Below are 20,031 nucleotides of genomic sequence, written 5' to 3' on the forward strand. Positions count from 1 at the left end.
TCCAGCATTTATCCTTGCCCTCTTCTTCGCTTTCTTGACGGTGAATTTTCTTCTGTTCTGGCCTCCGGTGCGCCTCAACCCGTTCCTTCTCCGTCCGTTGCCTCTGCGTCTTCGACGACGCACTCGCCTAATCCTATTGCGCACCCTCGTCCTACTCCTATTTCGCACCCTTCTTCTCCTGACAAGCACTCGACCATCGTCGTCATTATCATCGTCGTCGTCATCGTCATCATCTCCGTTATTAGTGTTTATGTCCAGATCCAAATCATTATCAAAGTCAAGATCTGGGCTGAAGTCAATGTTGGTATCACCACCATCATCGTCGTCATCATCCCCATCATCTGCATTTAGCATATCATCGTAGTCTTCCTCCTGCTCAGCATCCACTTCGTAGCCGCCAATCGCTTGGAATATGCTGTACAAGTTCATCCTTGGCAAAAAGAGCATCGCGTACGACAGAATAGCCATTTTTATGAAAATTTTAAAATATATAATTCTGCCGATAAACCGCAATATCCGGCGAAGCTGGAAAAAAGCTGGCGCTCTGTCTTGGGCATTTCCATCGTCTACTTGAACAATGTCAACAACTTCATCGTCACAATTGTCACAGTTGTCATCGCAATTATCACAATTATCATTGCAATCATCACAATTATCATTGCAATTATCACAATCATCATCTCCGCAGTCGTTGCAATTGTTGTCGTCCTCATCGTCGTCGTCATCATCATCATCGTCGTCGTCGTCATTCTGTCTGAAGTGGACGTGGATTTCTGGTGAGAACTCAAGGTCACCCACAAACTGCTTGGTGTGGTTGTCCAGGCTATAGAGGTTGTCGACCGAACTCTCAGTGGCTTCGTCGTTGTGCACGTTATAATGGTCGCTGACCAAATTTGCAGTGACTTCGTCGTAGGTGAAGCTTTCCAAATAGTCACTCGAGTTTTCCAAGTCGAGTGTGGCCACTGGCACGTCGTGGTCATCCCTTTTCACTGCTTTTCTGACAAGTGTGGCCTTTTTCGGAGCACTAGTTGGTTTTTGCGGAGCACTGGTTGGTGTTTGCGGAGCACTAGTATCATTTTGTGGATAAACGTAAAGCACCTTTTCAGTGGCTCGCGAGTGCACTAAATATGCGTTCAGGGCAAATGCAAAATACAGCAGCACGTAAATTGACAAATTCATGCTGACAGGTGCTCCCTTCATTCAGGCGCGCTCTCAACTAACTGATTTTCTTTAAAGGTATCGTGAGATTTGTGACAAAATTCCGTCTTTTTGTTAGAATTTTTTCAAAAGAAATATCGCTCCTCCTCATGGTCAGGTGTACATTAGGCAGTGGGTCCACGCAATTCTATTGTGCGCCCTCACGGTCGGCACGCTATCAAAATAAAACGGAGCATTGGCCTCTGCTTCAGAGGCAGACTGTATTGTACTTTGCTCAAGGGTCACAATAAGAATGATGACCGTTAAAAAAAAATTAACACTAGACTGCTCACTCTATAGACTCATTTTAACAGTTGAAGCAAATAAAATGTATTTTTCAGTATATCAAATGATGCTCTATTAGATTGATTTAATTAACGTCTTATCTTGAATCAAATTTATGTTAAGCGATTTGGTTTGCTGTATAATAAATTGTCATATCTTATCATTGTAATGAGTAATCTTTAATTTTAATAATTGCGAAGATAGCAATAAAAAATATTTTGAACGTTTCAGCTTACACTTCTGCTCCATTCATTGTTCAGTAGAAGTCCTCTTCGTTCATGGTCTTGCTGCCGTCAGATTGATTTTTCACCTGCTCCTGATTTTGGTAAAATTCTGCCACCTGAAACAAAACATATATCGTTGTTAATATTAATTTCTCTCATTCAATTAGAGTAAAAAAGTTAAATTATTATTATTGTTGTTTATTTGTCCACATTAAATCTAGGTAAAAAAAAACGGTTTTCTTCACAATATGCAAAAAATATTATTTTCTTCATTAGAGTAAAAATTATTAAATTTAAAACTTATAAACAAGAGTTTAGGGTTAATATTAAGAACCTCCATGAAATAATAAAACACTTTTGCATAGCTTGTCACAGTACGTTCATAATAAAAGTACCTGTGAAGCAGAAGTAGCTTCTTCGACTTTCTTGTCGTCCCGGATGCGTAAAAATCGAGGGAAGCGCAAAGATATTCCTTTCTCTGGATCCACCTTTAAATAAAATTTATTTTGCAACACTGAAAACAATATCCGTTGTTAAACTCACAATCCCGATAGCTGCTTTGTGAATGGGCGACAACGAGAGATCTGCGCATTTAACTTCCCAGACCTGAACAGCATCAAACCATTGGTCAGGTTCCAAGGACGGATCATATCGATAGTAAGGTCTTGCCCCACCAGACAAAATATGATTCTTGAAGAATTCAGAATGCGTCTGCAAGCTTTCATCAGTGAATCCAGTGCCGATCTAAGAAATAATGATAAATTTTATATATTTTATTACAAAACTTCAAGTTACCTTGCAAATTGATTGGTATTCTTCTGCTTCAGGATCGTAGCAGCCAAGAAGGAAACCTCCATAAACACCAGTTCTTTTTCCTCTTCCCAGATAGCCTCCGAGTACCACCAGGTCAAGCGTGTCTCCAACGCCATCCAAATAATCTTTTTTCAGTTTCAGCCAGTTGCGAGAACGCTTGGCAATTTCGTAGGTAGCTTCCTCCTCGAGAGTTTTTACCATGAGGCCCTCACAATTTCCTTAGGTGGATAATAAATTTAGAGTAATAACTAGGCTGGGAAGGTTTGAGGTACCTTTAATAGACAGCTCCAAGTACGCCTGTACTTCTTCAAGGGAGTCAGTGTCAAGGCTTTCGGCAAACTGAAGTTGTCCTGGCACCTCTTGAACAACCTTTTTTTATATATAATTATTATTAACTGTGATCAAAACTACAGTAAATTAATCCATGCCTCTTTCAGTTTGCCTCTTCTTTCGTGGAGGGGAACTCGCACCAAAGCTTCGCCATTGACATACAATAAATCAAACACAAACAAGCAGACCTGGATCTTGATTTCTGATTCATTGGCATCCTGCAACAAGAAAATGACTGTCATATCAATCAATTTGTTATTTAGTAACACTTGCCTTCTTTTTACGTGTCGACAAAACTTGGAATGGGAGAATTTTCTTTGATTCTCTGTCCCAAGCAACTGCCTCGCAGTCTAAAATACAATCTTCAACGTGTGAAGACACTTGGGAGCCAAGACGGGAAACAATGTCAGGGAACTTGCTTGTGTTATCCTCCTGGTTTCGGCTGAAAATTCTTACAGTTTTTCCTTTGTCACTGATATGAACCTAACACAAATTCCAAATCAATGCAAATCCAAGCACCCAATGAAATCAACACACCTGTGCTCTTTCACCGTCATATTTCCATTCACATGTGAACTTTCGACCGTCAAAACGAGCCAAAACATCTGCCACTCCCTTGGTCGGCTGAGCAAGCATAGGTCGCAAAGGGATTCCCGGAGAGATCTGACATTTTTCTGGCAGTTCCTTCAAACCATGCTCCAGCATGATTGGGATGATTTTGTCATAAACAGGACACTCGCTATTAGAATATATTTATTGCATGATACACAATAAAAATTTTAATTCCATACCAATAAGTTGTTTTGAGGATGAGAGCGTGCTCGTCAAGTTTTGATTTGAAATTTTCAGTAGAAACTCCATGAGCTGCATTTAGAATTGCAGGTGGGAACTCCTTTTGCTCCGGTGGAGTAGTTACGCAAGCAAGCGCCAAAGCCTAAATTAAGTAATTAATTTAATTCTCATTTTACATGCTATACTGAGTAGCAATTGGTTTACTTGAAGCACGGTCTGCTCAGCCAGACCAATCCGGAGTTTTCCACTGAGCGAGCGGAGCAAGTAGCGCGCCTCAATAGGTTGGCATGCATTGTAAATGGAAGAAACTTTCTCCAGCTTTCGAGTCATGGACTGTAAAAATAATTTTTAAATCATCGATAAGAGGCAAAAAAAAATTGTACTCACGTCACGTCCTTTCATTGCGGCAATTTCTTTGAGCTGATTGTAAACTTTTGGTACTGTCAGTGCTGGAGGCCTGAACAGCTTCGTTTGTCGCCCACATGAATTTTGAGCAACAATGCCCAGATCGCCAGTATTTTCAAGTTCCTCCAACACTTGCTTGTCACTTCGACCAGAGCTTTGTGACACAGCCTTCATCAGTGATTTTTCTGCCAGACCCAATTCGAGGCCTTCAAAGGCAGGGGCAAGTTTATTCAAGCACAGGTATACACACTGAATGAGGTTGTCAGGACTCAAGACGATAACCGAGCGGAAAAAGTTTGAGAGGATTTCTGTGATTTTTAGCCGAGCACTTGTGTTTTCAATTGCTTCTAAGGTACGAGCCAGAGCCAAATAAGGAACACTATGAAGTATAAAAAGTTCAGTATTAATTTAAAATAAAAATCATTCAAACTCACGGTTTCCCTTTTTGCCAGGTGGCATCATCGATGGGGTGGTACTTTGATGCAAGAGGATTGTACTCAGTCGTACTGGAAGACCCAGAGGGCTTCACCAAAGCTGTTGTATTATCATCGGCTGATGCTTTTTTTGAACCTATTGCATCATCAAACAATATGCTTTATATTGGCTCGACTTAAAATTGTCTAGATTTTTACCAAAGAAATTCATTATAGCTTTCTTAGCAGGTGCAGCTTCGGCTGGTGATTTTTTACTTTCAGCTGCAGTGCTTTTCTTTTTATCTGACGCTTTCTCTTTTTTATTTTTGGTTGTTCCTTTCTTGCCACCAGATTTCTTGGCAGACATCTTCTCTACTTCTAACAATTTGAAAACATTTTAAATATAGAGAATCCGATATATCGCTGTGCATCCGTCAACTTGAGCCATATTCTTGGTATAAGCATTTTTTGATATAGCTCAAGAACAGGGAAAATTATTTGATATTCCCTTCTAATCATATCTCCAAAAATTAATAATCGTCTTCATCACTCACAATCAGCAGATGCTATTAAAATTAAATACACTCTTTTCATCTTACCCTTTGGCTTCTCTTCCGCATCACTAAAATCACTCGTTTCAAGAACTTCATCTCCGGTCTCTGCCTTAGTTTTCTCTACAGATGCCTCTGTGGTCTCCTGCTTGTCTTTGACACATTCCGTCAAGATCTCATCATTGACGATGTCCTTGGTCTCTGAAGTTGTAAATAATCAGTTCTCAACTTGATGAAAATTAAATCCAAAATTGTTACCCTCTCCCAACTCCATGGCACTCTCCTCCTTGACCGCCGAGGCTTCGCTGTCCAACTGCAAGCCCTTTCCATTGGTCTCTTTAATTTCGGCAGGTTCCTTGATTTTTTCATCGGCAACGCTACTTTCTAAACGAGCCTTTTTCACAGCTCGCTTGGCTTCTATTTCCTTCAGAGCAGAAGCTCCTTTCATTCTCTTCTTTCTGCCTGTACCTGTCCACATAGCCATAATTTAACCTTGCAATGTAGAGACAAAATCAATCTAGGTTACTTAAGACTTTCACGTTCTCCTCTTCAGATGAAGATGCCGACTGACTGCTTTCAGATTTTTCAGCTCTTTTCATGCTTGACCTTGTGCAGAATGCAAAATTAATATTTGACATTATTTAAGTTAAATAATCATACTTTGGTGACACATTTTCTTCCTCGCTCTCATCAGAACTCAGCGCAAGCTTCTTGGTTTTCTTTTTCTTGCCTATTGGAGAACCTTCGTCAACAGCAGAAACGCTTTTGATTGGCGATTTCGGGCCAGGCGACTTGGCACTGAAGAAAAAGCAGTGCGTTTGCGGTTTGATCAATGTAAATTTTTTAGCTTGCTTAGCAAGCGCTATTGAGGTACTGCGAGAGCACAAGAGGCCTCGAAGCATGACAGAAAACATCTCTCACCACTTGGATTTGTTTGCGTCTTCCTCAGGATTGTCGGTTTCTTCTTCCGCCTTCTTTTTCTGCACGGTGAAGAACGAGCTGTGAAATAAAATAAACCGTCAAGCATGTTTAACGAATAGATTTTAAAAATATCAAATTATTCCTTGAACTGTATAACCCTCTACGTTGCCCTCTACTGATGTAAACCATGTAAACATTACATAAATTTCTTGAGATCTCATTTGTGTATTAAGCACATTTTTTAGTTAAATTAAATTTTACTCACGTAATGCTGCGCTGAGACATTTTTTCTCGATTGAAAATCGAAAGTCAAAGTACCCCTGCCGATTAGATGCAAAATTATTAACGCCGAAAATTTACTTTACTTTTTTGCTCAGAAACACGACTCCAGCTGGCAATGGTAAAGTACCGCGCAAAACAAAACTCTTTTTCAGCTTTCACGCATGCGCATTTGCTTTGTTGAATGTGGAGGGGGTGAAAAAATTGGTGGAGGTGGTGATGGCGCCAACTCAATCAATGAGCGCTCCTCTCCTCGCAGCTCATCCCGTCCCTCAGTCAAACACTTTTATTAACATTGAGTGTTGATTTTTTTTCGTGATCTATAAACGGACTGATAATATTTCCCGATCAAACAAAAATGTTGAAAATAGGATTTCTAGGATCTGGTAAAATGGCTCAAGCCTTGGCAAAAGGATTTATCGCATCAGGTAAAATCTGAATGAATTTGCGTGAATATTGCGTCACGTTGTTTTCTCTTTATTTTTCAATGCAACTAATAAGTAGATTTCGTAACACTTTCGTTTAATCAACAGTTTTTTAAGTCCTAGTTTTTTTTTTTAAATCTAATGAATTGAGCATATTTTTTTTTAAATAAAACTATGTGTAAATGAAGGTGTAAAATTTATAAATTTACTATGCACTACTTGATCTTCTTCATATTTATTTTTCCCTGTGCATGGGTCTCCAAAGCTTTTTTTTTGTCAATGACCTCTAACTGTGTTGATCTTTGGTCCGCATCAAACCACATAAATGTATAATATATTGACCAATATATATTTATTGAGATAATATGAGTAGAGACGATATTATATCTCTCGTCAGTCGGAAACAAAATGATATAATACAATTTGAGAAACGTGCTATAACTTATTTGTTCAGCAGTAGACTATTGTTTTTAAATTTTGGCCTGATTCAAGGATTAAATACTTAAATGCGCTTAAATTTTTTTATTTAAATTATCAATTAAATTTTAAATTATTTTTTTTTTTTTATTTTAGTTCCTAATAATTTTGCTAAAAGAACAAATATTCAGGCTTGACAAGAGCGGAAAATCTAATCGCGAGCTCTCCGCCGCAAGATTCAAAGTTGTTGGAGGAGTTCCAGGTATAATTAAAATACATGTGTAGACAATATCAAATTAGCTTAATCTTTTCAACAGAACAAACTAATTACATTATTTTCAATTTTTCTAACAGAGTCTCGGTGGAAAAATAACAAATGATAACACCGAAGTTACGCGTCAAGCAGATATTTTAATTTTGGCCGTAAAACCATTTGCTGTGACGCCTGTGTTGGAGAGCATTAAAAATTCATTCTCAAATTCTCACCTTCTCATGTCAATTGCGATGGGAATAAAAATCGAGGCACTGGAAAAGGTAACTAAAAAATTAAAAATCTGGATGTTTTGTAACATCAGAGAATTTCATCACTATGCATTTAAATTGAAGAGGCAAAAGAGAGACCCGTTTAGACCCTCTGCTGCTCATCTCAATGCTAATGAATTTGCCCTTGGTTGTGTTTTATTTTGTTTCTCCCAGTCATGGCAAACAAACTGAACAGCTAAATTATAAAAAAAAAAAACACTTTTTTTTGTTCCATTTTGGCGCATTATTTTTTAATCTTTTTAATTTGTGTGCATTAATTTTTTTACTAAATTTTGTTACGCGCAATATTAAAAAAATATACAAAAATAATAATTCAATTTAACGTAATTACAGTGCCTTCCTGGAAAGCCCAGAATTTTACGAGCAATGCCCAACACTCCAGCAGCCTTTGGGGTCGGCGCTTCTGTTATCTGCGGTGGCTCATATGCAACTCCTCAAGACGTTGACCTTGCAGAAAAGCTAATGTCGGCTGTTGGAATTTGCAGAACAGCGCCCGAGACAAGTTTTGATGCCATTACGGCCTTAAGTGGTTCCGGACCTGCCTATGTAAAATTGAATTGTTTGTTAAAAATAATTTTAATACTGCCACACTGCATAATTTTTTCTTTCTGAATTTAATATATATTAAAATGATTTGTAGGTATTCACAATAATCGAGGCTTTATCAGACGGAGGGGTGAAAATGGGTCTACCAAGAGACTTGGCCACGCAACTTGCTATTCAAACAACTCTTGGAGCAGCAACAATGGCAAAATTGTCTGATGATCATTTGGCTGTTTTGAGAGAAGCCGTCACGTCTCCTGCTGGTACACTTTACATGATTTTTATATTTTTATTTAAATATGCATCAAATTTGCAGGGTCCACTGCAGCAGGTCTGCATGTGTTGGAGAAAGGGGGAGTCAGAGGTTGGATTGCTTCCGCTGTAGAGGCAGCCACAGAAAGGTGTATTTTGGTCAGCTCAAAAAAGTAATTAAATTTTAAGTCTGGACACAAATTTTTATATGTGTTAATTTATGAATATTTTATTGAAAGAAAAGGCGGTTGTTATAATTATAATTTGTGTTGTAGGATTATATAAAAATAAAACCATTTTGTTTTTAAACGACAAATCGAAGTGTATTTACAGCAGTTTTCCTGGTTTCATAATGGGAGTTTCATATATATGTGTATGCAAATTAACAAATGAGATTTTCATTGTTGTATTTTCTGATATTCTTCTTCCTAACCCCTCTCAATGGACAATTGCACACACTTTGCAAGGTTCAGATCAAATAAACGAGGAAAGTATCATTTCTGCACGACAGTATATTATATACTGCCTCACATAATATTTGAATACACTTCTCAGAGAACAAACAATGATCTCTCGCCAGTCTCGCCACACACATTCTTCATTCTTTTTCTGACCTCGATGGAATTACCATCCCATAATTATTCATCAACTCTCACTTAAATATTGTTATATTCATGCGTTATATGAAATATTGTTGATTTTCAGTCGTTTCTAGTTGCTGAACAACACCATAAAAATCATCATTCACAACTGGGCTTCTCGCAGCAAAAGATAAATTAAATCCAAAAAGTGAGCAAAACGCAAAGGAACACACAAGGTTCACGCATTTTTGTATATTATCCCAAATTGCAAATTGGCAACAGCAAAGCTGTCTATAAATTTTGGATAGAAAATAATAATTACATTTATAGGTTTCGGCCAATGCCAAGCTTACATTTTATACAGCTGTTTTTATAGTGTGCTACAAATTACGTCAATTTTTCTTTCTTTGGAACAGTACTCGAAATATTTTATTGCGAAGTATCTACAAATCACAAAAAAAAGATAGAGAAAACCCATTAAAAAATGGCAGCAAGAGAGGCAAGAGAGAACAATAAAATTTGCTGATACACATTTATTTTTTTCCACATATGGTCATAATATGCATATATGTATGGTATTAATTAATTTGTTTAAGCGATCACAAGCAGAATTTTTTTGCAGAATTTGTTCCATATCTTAAAAGTTGAGCGCTCTGAAAGAAAAAATGCAAAATTGCTGCTACGTTTAAGATCACCATTAAATTCTCAAAATGGCAGGTTGCGAAATTTGGGTCTTGGAGTTGACGCACAACAGTTTGTTGTTTTTCTTTTGCTCGGAGGAACATAAGAGTTCTCTGGTGGGATTATAATAATTACATTAGCGTGCTGTCTGGAAATTTTCATTCCACGCTTACATAATAAGTTCATCAAGGGCTGCATGATTTGATTATTTAAATTATTTTGCAATTTGCAATACAAAATAAATTTGATAATTTGGCTTTCCTTAGCTTAACTGGACTGCACAAATCACGCATGAATAAAATAGTTTTATAAGGCTTCAAATGGAAAAGTAGTCAAATTATTTGTGGCAGGTTTTATGACCCTGGAATAATTATTATGACAGCTAAATGTAGGTGCATCATAAAAAAAAGAAATTTTTATAGTAAATATTGAAAAATAAATAGGTAAAATTGAAAGGATTCAATTTTTTACTGGTTTAAAAATCAAAATTATTTATTTCACACAAAAACAGGATAAAAACAAAAAAAGTTTGCATAAAACTCTGCCACATTTTGCCTTCCAAAGAATACAAAATTCCAACTTTCGCATGGCCCAAGCTATTTATTTTAAAAAATATACCACAAAACCCCTCTAACTGAAGTGCAATGCACTTATTTCCAGGCATAATTCCCTATATTAATTTGTTGTGAATTTCGTTCTCAAATAATTGACGCTACGTATTCGTTTCAAGAGAGCTTAGTATGATCACCTTAAAAGCGTTACAAGGCTCTACTTTGTTAATTTTTCTCTACTGCCATTTTCTAGAGTACTGCACATAATTATAACCTCTCAAATTGTAACCCTAAAATTATCACACTAATTTGCTCATTTTCAGACTCAAGTTATATTTTTAATACACAAGGATGGATATACATGTTGTGTGTCTGCTTTGCTGATTCGTAAATACACAAGCTGAAGCATTTTATCTACTTAATTTATGAGGGTAAAAATCACATTGTGCAAAAGAAATCACTTTGATTTTACTTTATAATTGGAAAAATGATGCATAAAAAGTAAAATACTCTAGGGAAAACTGCAATTACGAATGCTTATGGAGATATACAGTGTGTGCTCTTTTGTGAAGATAAAACACTTCGTATTTTCACTTTTTTGCTTTGTGTAAGTCAAAACAGTATGATCGTAGCATATAAAATCAAATATATATGGCATGAAAAATTGAGAGCAGACAAAATTAATATAAACTGTAAACGGTGCAAATTATGAAAAATTGGAATGCTAGGGATCACCAAGTTATAATTTTGCATTCATCGTAAAAATTTTAGTTAAAAAATTTTACAACCAAAGTATAACAAATTTTGAAGCATATATAGATCAGTTAAACAGAAAAACAATAAAACTCTAGAATGAAATATTTTTTGCTGATTAAAATGCAATTTACCATGGTGAAATCAAAAGATCGTTGAATCTTAAAATGCCTCAATGAAAAAGTATAAAATTGTATGCAGGAATAATTTATATTTTATAGAGTTCAAACCACTCTGAAATGGGAAAATAAAATACGATGACCAGAAAAGAATATTTCAAGACATAATAATTTCATTATTACGTTGCCAAAATATGTCGTGAATTTTTCCAAACTTGGCTCAAAACTTGCAGATTCAATACATTGCAGTTTTTCAAATAAATAAGTATAATATTCATTTCACTCACTGAGTGTCGAATTATCACTTGCTGCTTTCTCATTTCCCTGCTACTGCTTGCTTAATGTGTCTCATTATATGGTCGCCAACATCTCTCACTTCTGGCCACTGTTTAATTACAAACACAATGCCGCCGATAAGCAAAACGGTGGAAAGGACACGAAGTCTGCAAAATTTTCAATGAGAAAAGATAAAGTTGACTTAAAACTTAACTGCTCACCTTGTTTTAAGAAAGGGCATAACTATTCCTGCTGTTGTGGCAACAAGCAAGAGCACAACTTGTAAGACAGTTAGGACGACATTAATGAGTTTGACTACAACTGCTCGTGCATTGGAATTGTTGATGCCCTCCAGTGTGACATACTGTTGATGCTGGTGCTGCTGATGCTCCATTTTTGATATCTAAACACAGCAGTGTTGATCATTTTATCAATTTAAAATGCGCATGCAAATAAATTACCTTTGTTTGACAGGCTTCTAGCATTTCATGAATGTCTCTAAGTCTCTCTTCACTCTGGTACTGCACCTTCTCCTCAGAGTCAGCTACCTGCGTTTTAAGGTTTTCTACCTCTGTCTGGTGAAGTTCGGTAAGGTCATTCAGTTGCTCTTCAAGACGCTCAACTCGAAATCTTTCATCTAGTAGAGCTTGACTTGTAAACTGCTGCTCAGCCAGGACGTTACTCTAAAAAGTTCAACAAAATAAAAACTCAAACCTTTTAAAATTTCCAGCATACACACAGTGATATTTAATTTATGCAATAGTGAGTAAATAATAAATAAATTACCACTAAAAATAGCAAGAAATTGCAGTGTAAAAAGCAGGTGGTGAAAATACATATATTTATTTTTTTAATCTGCTTTGAAAAAGAAATTGTAATTTCAATTCTTTGATTAAAGGCTATTTCAAATGGAATCAAACTGAAGTAACATTGATTTCTGAATACAAAATATTTCACTCCTTATAATAATAAAATTTTCTTTGAAAATAAAACGTGGAACTATTTAGCACTCCGAAGTGTGTTTGTTTCAGCCCTAGAAAAGACTCTTTTACAAACCTGCTTGATCAACAAAGTATTGTTGCACTTAAGTACCCCGTATATAGAGTAACCGGGTAATAACGTCTTAAGAGTGTGCACCAAAAATATTTCAAAATTAATTTGGCGGTTTTGATCAGAAGTCTTTTCAGAGATATAATTCTATTTACCTTAAGTGCATCAAAATCTGCCCTCAGAGTGTTCAGTTCTTCCCTCAAGGCATTCACTTCCTCTATGATTCTTCCTATATTATCTAACGATCCTGAAGGCTGGAAACACTTGTGTGAGTTACAAACCAAATGAATGAACTAACAAAATACATCAGGATGGTAGTTCGTCTGGCGTCTTGGACTAGTTATGTGATGCGTCTGCTGTGGAGTCGTTCCAGCGTCTCCGACATTAGATGCATTATTTACTTGATGAGGAGGGGGCAGAGATTCACTTGTGGCTGAGGAGCATTCCGAGACCCCTTCTTCAGAGCCGTGTGGGAATCGCGCTCCTGTCGATCCACCCGAGTTTTGGTGTGATGGGGCATTGGCTGGCAGCGTTGCAGAACCGTGGTGTATGCGTTGACTCTGTTGTGAATTTTGGTCCTCTTCACTTCCTCCAGACTCTTCGATGCCTTGATTTTGTGTTCATTAAAAGATTATGTTTAAAATGGAATATGATCTCAATTACCAGTGTAAAATGCAGATTTGCCTAATGAGTTAATGTTGTCAGCGCTGCCAAATTTATTTTTGATCAGGTGTGCGAATTCGCGAGGTTTAGACATGACAGTCCTAGAACATTAGATAACAAGTGAGCAAATTCTTTTCCGAACTCTCCCAGCCGTGGATGATCTGAATGATCTCGGATGGCATGCAATATTGCAGTGCAACAAACACAGAATGAAACTTACCCTGAAAAACCTGTTATTCCATCTCTAATGTTGCCGCCAACATTTCTGCAAATAATGAAGCATACGATCCATTTTAGCCAACACAAATGACCAAGCAAATGAGAATAATGCAATGATATTGTAAAATCATTTTAACACTCAAAAGCAACATGCACATGGTTAAACCAGAGCATGATTGGATATGCAAATTATAATTTTTTTAAAGCTTTATCTAGTAAATTTTGCGGTAAAATGCATTTAATTTGTCTACGGGAACAACTAAAGCAGGGGACAAACACACACTTGGACCAACAGTGACAGAAACACAAATTTTTGACTCACTTCAGTCCTTGGCCCATGTCCCTGAGGACTTCCCTGGGTTGTCTATGGTGGTGAGATGATGAGCTGTCAGACCCACGGCTGGAGCCAGCTTGACTTGCCATGGCAACCATGTTCTCCATGTCACGCATTTTCTTATTGTAATTCTCCAATTTGCGCTGGAGGACTGCTATGACCTGTGCCGATTTCTGGTTCTTTTTCTCAAACATCCCCTTTATTCGACCAAGCTGCTGTTTGTCTGCATTCACAGATAGCCTCAGGTACTCATTTACATTATCTAAAAATCAAAAGCGTTTTTTTTCCAGTTTAGGCTTTACTAAAATATTACCATCTCTTGTATTCTGCTCTTCTGTTATTTGATCTTTGATGCGCATGATTTTGTCAGTTAGCCTGGTGATGGCATTTTTAGCTTTCTGCAGATCAGGCGTTGCACTGATGTCCTCGCTGCCACCGGTTCCTAGAATTTCCGATGAACCATTGGCTGCACCGGCAATGGGAGTCAACTGGGAATCCTGAAAAAATGAGCGATGGGTTTTGAAATTGTTCAGTGCCATTTTTATTTTTTTCTTCCGCTAATTTCATTTTTGTAAAATCACTAAAATCCATAGGATGATGGTATAAAAATATTTTTCATTGTTTAAGATACACAAAGAAACTCGATAAGATAATGTGGCCTTGAACTTACAATTTCATCATCTCCAAAGCCAATGGCCTCTTGTGACCCAATGCTGGTGGCATGCAGAGCCACCGCACGCGCCGCCGGCGTCGTGTAGACGATGTTCGAGGCGGTGTCCCTGCGTGATGGTCCTGTCTGCGGGGTCGCGCTGGCTGACTTGTGACCTCCATCCTTGCCGCTCGGCGTGGAGACTGCTTGCATTTTTGAGTCAGTGCTGTGTTTCCTGTTGGAAAAGAGAATTTTCACAGAGTTCAGAAAGGCACAAAGCACAGGAAGGTGGAGGCTGGATGAACGGTCAACTACATGGACTTGACATTTAACAGAGTGGATAGAAACAAAAGAATATATTGAAAGCTCCAAACTCCAAATACATTTATATATTCTATCTATGTGGTTTAAATCGTTTTAAATAATAGACGGTCGAGCCTTAACCCTTTGACCCTACATTTAACAAAAAAGGATAGATCTACACTTGTGCGAATGGCATGATGGCTGAAGAAATGTGAATAAATGGAATCAGAATCACTGCAGAATGATCCAATTCTTTAAATGAATTAATTCAGGTAATCGTTTTTACACGGCTCTAAAATTAGTAAAACTTGTGGCGGACATTTATTTTCTGAAGGAATCACTAGCTATGCAGTTTAACGAAGCTCTTCAATTTCAAGTTTAATTCTATTTCGTAATTGCAGAATTATTGGATTTCCAATCTTTTACAGAACCTCAGACTTTGTCTAGTAAAATTTTTATTATGAATATATGAATCCTGAAAAATTCTGCTCGATATAATTAATTTAAAATCATTAAACGTTTAAAGTTAAGCATACTTTCAACTTTGCATATAACACAAAAGCAATTTAATTATCAGCGATAACTGGCTCAAGCTCGCTAAAACAATGCCTTTTTTTCCTATTCTTAAAAAAAGCAAAACATTTTATTTCAGATAAAAAAAACATTTGCATCTTGTTTAGACGCAAATCTAGTGTGTTTCTCAGCGTAAAATAAAAAAAAGATGATTCGCTAGCATCTAAAAAATTTGCAGCGACAGTGCCAAGAAAAATGATGGGACTTACACAGCGACCATTATCATTGGCACCCAGGAAAACGACACCATTTAAATTTATTTAGCCGCACTTCGTCAACACACTCAAGAATCCCCGACAATGTACGAGTGAGTCACTTTCCTCTGCTTAGTATCCATTTGCAGCGCAAGTCCCTCGCAAGAGTCATCAAAGCACAAGCGACGTAGGATTCTTGTCAGATTAGTTGTGCGATTTCTTTTAGACAAACTTTTGTCAGAACTACTAACTAACTTAATACATTGTAGGTGGAGAAAAATTCAATTTTAAATGACGAACATAAGAAAAGTGTATGAGGAAATAATCGCTAGAATTGATAATCGCGCCGAAGTGTTGCTCTTTGTGATCCGAACGTCAATGATGCACTGCTCGGCTTCACCTACATGCATGACTCGTTTGTAACTTGTTAGACGCGGACGAGCAATATCAATATAAAGTCACAGCCAATGCCATCAAACACGAATTGGATTTGCTGATTTTCATTGCTTTACTCCATGCACTTGGTTGCATTCGGTCTTCTCCACTTTCATCGCCGCTTATGCAACCCTCGCAACAACTCGCGCGAACGGCGGGAGGCCATCAGAGAGGAATGTGGCATTGAGCGAGACTGATTATTCCTGTGCGCCTATTGTTTTTTTTTTTATTCCGTTTTGACCGCTTTACATACTTTGCAGACGGCGTTATCGCCATCAACGGTTTGTTCGGTGTGCGCAATTTTTCACTCCCTAAAAAGGGGTTGGAATTGTCGCTTGCAAAATGAGGCACGTTCTGCTGCGCCACTTTAATGCATGCATAATATATTATTCTTCTTTAAATCTATTTTTTTTTAGATTACTCTAAATTATAAATGGATTGATTTTGTTGATTTTTTTCTCAATAATTCTAGTATTTTATTATTATTATTATTTTGTTTAAAATAACTCTCTAGGAAAAAGTATCAAAGAAATATTGACAACTTCAAATAACGTCCTACTACAAAAACATGGCAGACGAAAACGACTGCTTTGCGTGCAACTTGATGCATTGGACATTTTTTTGGTGAAATTAATGGAGCGGAGTGGCACAATCAGCTATACTTTTAGGAATTGTTAGGAGCTGAGAAGGGGATTTAAGGGATCTTTTCTCGTGGTGCTATTTTATCAAACTATTAGACAAAAAGTAAATTGCACGGAATTGATATCAGTGATCAGAAGTAGAATGTTTACCGTCTACAAAAATAACGATTGGGAGGTTTTTAAAATATGTCCCGACCTAATTATTGCCAAAATCAGAGGAATAATTAATGAATTGCAAAACTGAAGCAAACATCTACAACATCTGCGAAAGGTTTCAAATTACAAAAAAGACGAGTGACACATTGGAAAAATAAAGAACGTGGAAAAAAAACAAGAGTTCATTTTTAAAGTTCCAAGAAATCAACCAAGTACGGAGGCAAAGTAACAAAGCTAGCGGTTGGTTTCATAAATATCAATATAAAATTGATTGAAAAAACTTACTGCACCGTCATGTGCGGTTGATTGGGGCGCACAAACGGCTTATTTACTGACGGAGAGACAGCGAGGACGGTGGATGTGGGCGAGATCGAGGGTGAAACGGATCTGGAAGAGGGCATGGGCTGCACAGGGGACAAAAGAGGTCGGGACGGGGACGCACTCCGACTAGAAGATTTGCTACTCGAGTGAGTGGAGACAACTTGCAATGTGTCCATTGTCCAATCAAGTCCGCAGCCTCATCGAAAAACTGGCTGTCCACAGAAAAACATCAAAAACGTCACACAATAAAATTATTACATGTGTGTTTGTGCTTCACTTGCAAAAAAAGTGGAACGGAGTTTTGCAAGTAAGATTAATATTTTGCAGGGAAATTACTTGGTAGTTTTGCTCAATCGATCAAATACATAATTCTTGAGTATGATTTTGTTGATTTGGAAATTATCTCAATATAGCTGTGTTTGTGTATAATTTTGAAGCAAGGTGGCTGTTAAGCTTTCAATTCAGGCTCCACGAAACTTGCCATGCTAATGATAAAGAAAGCTCGAGAGACACAAAATTAGCTACACTTCTGCCGACAACGTCTTTAGGCAAAGTTTGGCAAATTTATAAGTTATTGAGTAAGGTATTGCTCGACTTTTTAATTAAATTATTATCTAACAGAGTTATTGAATTTAATTGAACACAGAGTGTTTCTAATTTGGTTTAATGACTAATATCTTTTTGTTCTTGGCAGTTTGAGCCTACTACATACTTTAGACTTTTCGACGTTATCTTGGAAAAATCTGAATGTTATTTGCATTTTTTTTTAGCTAGAAACTTACAAAATAGATAAGCTTGTTATCATAAGTGAGCGCAAAATAAACAGGTGTTCCTTTCAAAATCAGCAATGCTTGTCCTTAAAACAACCGACTCATTAAACCTTTAACATAACCTTCGTCCTAACTTGCAAATTATCACAAGCTTTCAGAGTTTTTCACCCCAAAGTTTTATTACTAATTATTTTTTACATTTTAGAAAATGAAGAAACTCTTAACTAAGAATTGAGCACTTCTTGAAAACAATAAGCGTGTAATGTTCACTCTCCCACAGCTACTTCTTTATTCCCACAAATATTAAGTTACTCGCCATAAAAAATCAGTTGTATCGCATATATGAATCTTGAGGAACAAGGCCAGCCATGAGAGTAATTTTCAGTTCTTGCCATTTGAAACTTACATAATATTACTTTCGAACTTTGCAGGGAACTCAAAAACAAATAAAAAATGACTCGTCTATACATTTTATTTATAAATTAAAAAAAAAATCACTCTTAGCAAAAACAAAAGAAAATAACTTTCAAACACGTGCAAAGGTAAAGTATGAATGAATCAAATCATTATGTGCACAAAAAGTATTGACTAAAATAAATGATCAATCACCTGTAATCTCAAGTGCAGATATAATTATGATTGAAAGTATGGAGGAACAGCAGACTTAGATAAAGGCTTTTTTATCTCAAGTGTGGCAATACGATTAAAGGTGTGGACAATTTTCCACAAAAGCTTTAGAAAATCTAATTTTGTGAGGAGGACGTCAATGGCCATGCACGGAACTTTTCTTTCCTTGCGAGGAATAACATTTTTTAGGACTCACGTTGATTAAAAATAAGATTCAACTTTTTTTTTAAGATAATAAAACAAAATTTAACAACTTCCTTACAATAAGGCGCAGACCTCCACTTTATATTAATCGCCAAAATAAATATTTCAGCATTTCCAGATCGTCAAATTAATTATTGTAGGTGTGGAGACATCAAACAATATAAATAATTCGTGATTAAGTGTGAAAATCAGTTGCTTGCTTTGGTCCATTAATATCCCTGTGCCTTTTATGAAACATATTTCGCGAGCCAAGTCTATATTTAATTATGATTCGATTTATTCGCAGTTGGTATGACCATAGAGGTTAACCATTCCTGACAACCTTTGAAAATTCTTGTACAGCTCACATTTTTTTAATTAAGTCAATAATTAAGAAATTCCGAAATTGAAAATATATTTAATGTTCACTGAATACAACTGATTTGTTGCAAACGAAAAATCATGCCAATTATTTGAGTTGATGAGTTCTCAATAATGCCAAAGTACCAATCAATACATCCCTCCTAATTATATCCCAAAAGCACCCAAGAGGGCGGCAAACAACAGGCTGACTATAAGATAATTGCCTCTATAAACGTAGTTGCTGATCGCAAGAGTAATTTTATCAACAGTAAAAATTAATCTGTCTGTCTATAGAAGCAAGATTAAGAAATAACAGCCGTGTGTGATTCATTTATACGTACCGTTGGCATTACGGAAAGTCGTGAACCAACCAACACCCCTATGTTTACCACGAGATTTCTCAATACACAAAGAAGATTTTAATTTTAAATCGGGTTAATTACAAAATTTTCTCTGGTGAAATTTTTTAATTATCACACGAGATGAAAGCAAAAAATAACACAAAGCCACTGTCGTGAAGTTTTCAAGAATATAAATGCGAATTTGTTATCCATGAAAATGGATTGCCGAGCACAAAGCAAAATAAAAAAATTATTGCAATAGTATGAATGTGTGTCTATCTGTGCAGATCGATGAGCTTGCGTTGCGTGAATGTGCAGAAAGATCGAGGGTAACTGATTTTTACTGAACGCTAGAAACTCACCCGAATCTGGTTCAATCAATCCCGTGGCGCACATCAAACCCGCAGTCGTAGCAAGTGCATTTCAGGTAAAGCTGCAGATTTCAGAGCGACCGTCTTGCAACAAGTAAAATTACGCGAATTAACATGTTGCTATCCGTGTGGCAAAGCGCAGCCGAGAACAACTTTTTGTACATTTTAGGTCTCAGTGACACGGAACGTCATGGTACAAACTGTGCTAGAGACAAACACGCCCACGAAACCCGCAATCGAATCCCCCGGTTTTCGCAAAACGCCGGGCACGGTTTCGCACTGGACGATCCTGCGGCTGAACAGATCACGGCTGATTACAGAGCAATCACTCTGAGACAGCTTTGCACAGATTCATACTTATTTGATGCGAAATTTGATACAAAAAGTTGCATTTTCAGCACGCATAGACGGTCACTTTGGCAACGCTGCCACCACCGTCGACGTCCGCCAACCTGCATCAGCCAATCCACAGATCGTAAAAGTTCGC

General features: G+C 37.0%; 3 protein-coding genes across 4 annotated transcripts; 1 reads left to right on the forward strand and 2 right to left on the reverse strand.

The window, feature by feature from the left end:
• Positions 1-1,639: 1,639 nt before the first annotated feature.
• On the reverse strand, positions 1,640-6,364 carry LOC132204005 (DNA ligase 1). Its single transcript, XM_059632207.1, has 19 exons — positions 6,197-6,364; positions 5,932-6,009; positions 5,671-5,808; positions 5,537-5,616; positions 5,269-5,478; positions 5,059-5,211; positions 4,679-4,837; positions 4,481-4,616; positions 4,029-4,425; positions 3,846-3,974; positions 3,641-3,783; positions 3,387-3,588; positions 3,123-3,332; positions 2,948-3,067; positions 2,792-2,888; positions 2,502-2,737; positions 2,250-2,450; positions 2,102-2,194; positions 1,640-1,822 (listed from the first exon to the last, which is right to left on the reverse strand). The coding sequence occupies exons 1-19, from the start codon at positions 6,214-6,216 to the stop codon at positions 1,739-1,741; spliced, it is 2,886 nt and encodes a 961-aa protein (XP_059488190.1). The 5' UTR covers positions 6,217-6,364; the 3' UTR covers positions 1,640-1,738.
• Positions 6,365-6,421: 57 nt separating this feature from the next.
• LOC132204009 (pyrroline-5-carboxylate reductase 1, mitochondrial-like) lies at positions 6,422-8,700 on the forward strand. Of its 2 annotated transcripts, none has more exons than XM_059632212.1 (6): positions 6,422-6,638; positions 7,244-7,314; positions 7,407-7,586; positions 7,929-8,141; positions 8,236-8,397; positions 8,455-8,660. In XM_059632212.1, exons 1-6 carry the CDS (start codon positions 6,569-6,571, stop codon positions 8,521-8,523), a joined length of 765 nt encoding a protein of 254 aa, XP_059488195.1. In that variant the 5' UTR covers positions 6,422-6,568; the 3' UTR covers positions 8,524-8,660. The 2 variants fall into 2 exon arrangements, with proteins under 2 accessions (XP_059488195.1, XP_059488194.1); XM_059632211.1 differs by having other exon boundaries at positions 6,431-6,638; positions 8,236-8,401; positions 8,455-8,700.
• Positions 8,655-19,988, reverse strand: LOC132204006 (transmembrane and coiled-coil domains protein 2). The gene is made up of 12 exons (XM_059632208.1): positions 19,536-19,988; positions 16,854-17,101; positions 14,288-14,501; positions 13,931-14,114; positions 13,606-13,879; positions 13,285-13,329; positions 13,065-13,165; positions 12,707-13,008; positions 12,557-12,655; positions 11,813-12,034; positions 11,573-11,754; positions 8,655-11,518 (listed from the first exon to the last, which is right to left on the reverse strand). The coding sequence occupies exons 2-12, from the start codon at positions 17,063-17,065 to the stop codon at positions 11,392-11,394; spliced, it is 1,962 nt and encodes a 653-aa protein (XP_059488191.1). The 5' UTR covers positions 17,066-17,101; positions 19,536-19,988; the 3' UTR covers positions 8,655-11,391.
• Between the last annotated feature and the right edge of the window lie 43 nt (positions 19,989-20,031).

The sequence above is a fragment of the Neocloeon triangulifer genome, unplaced genomic scaffold (genome assembly GCF_031216515.1).
Source record: "Neocloeon triangulifer isolate White Clay Creek 2 clone unplaced genomic scaffold, ASM3121651v1 ptg000020l, whole genome shotgun sequence".
Taxonomy (NCBI): Eukaryota; Metazoa; Arthropoda; class Insecta; order Ephemeroptera; family Baetidae; genus Neocloeon; species Neocloeon triangulifer.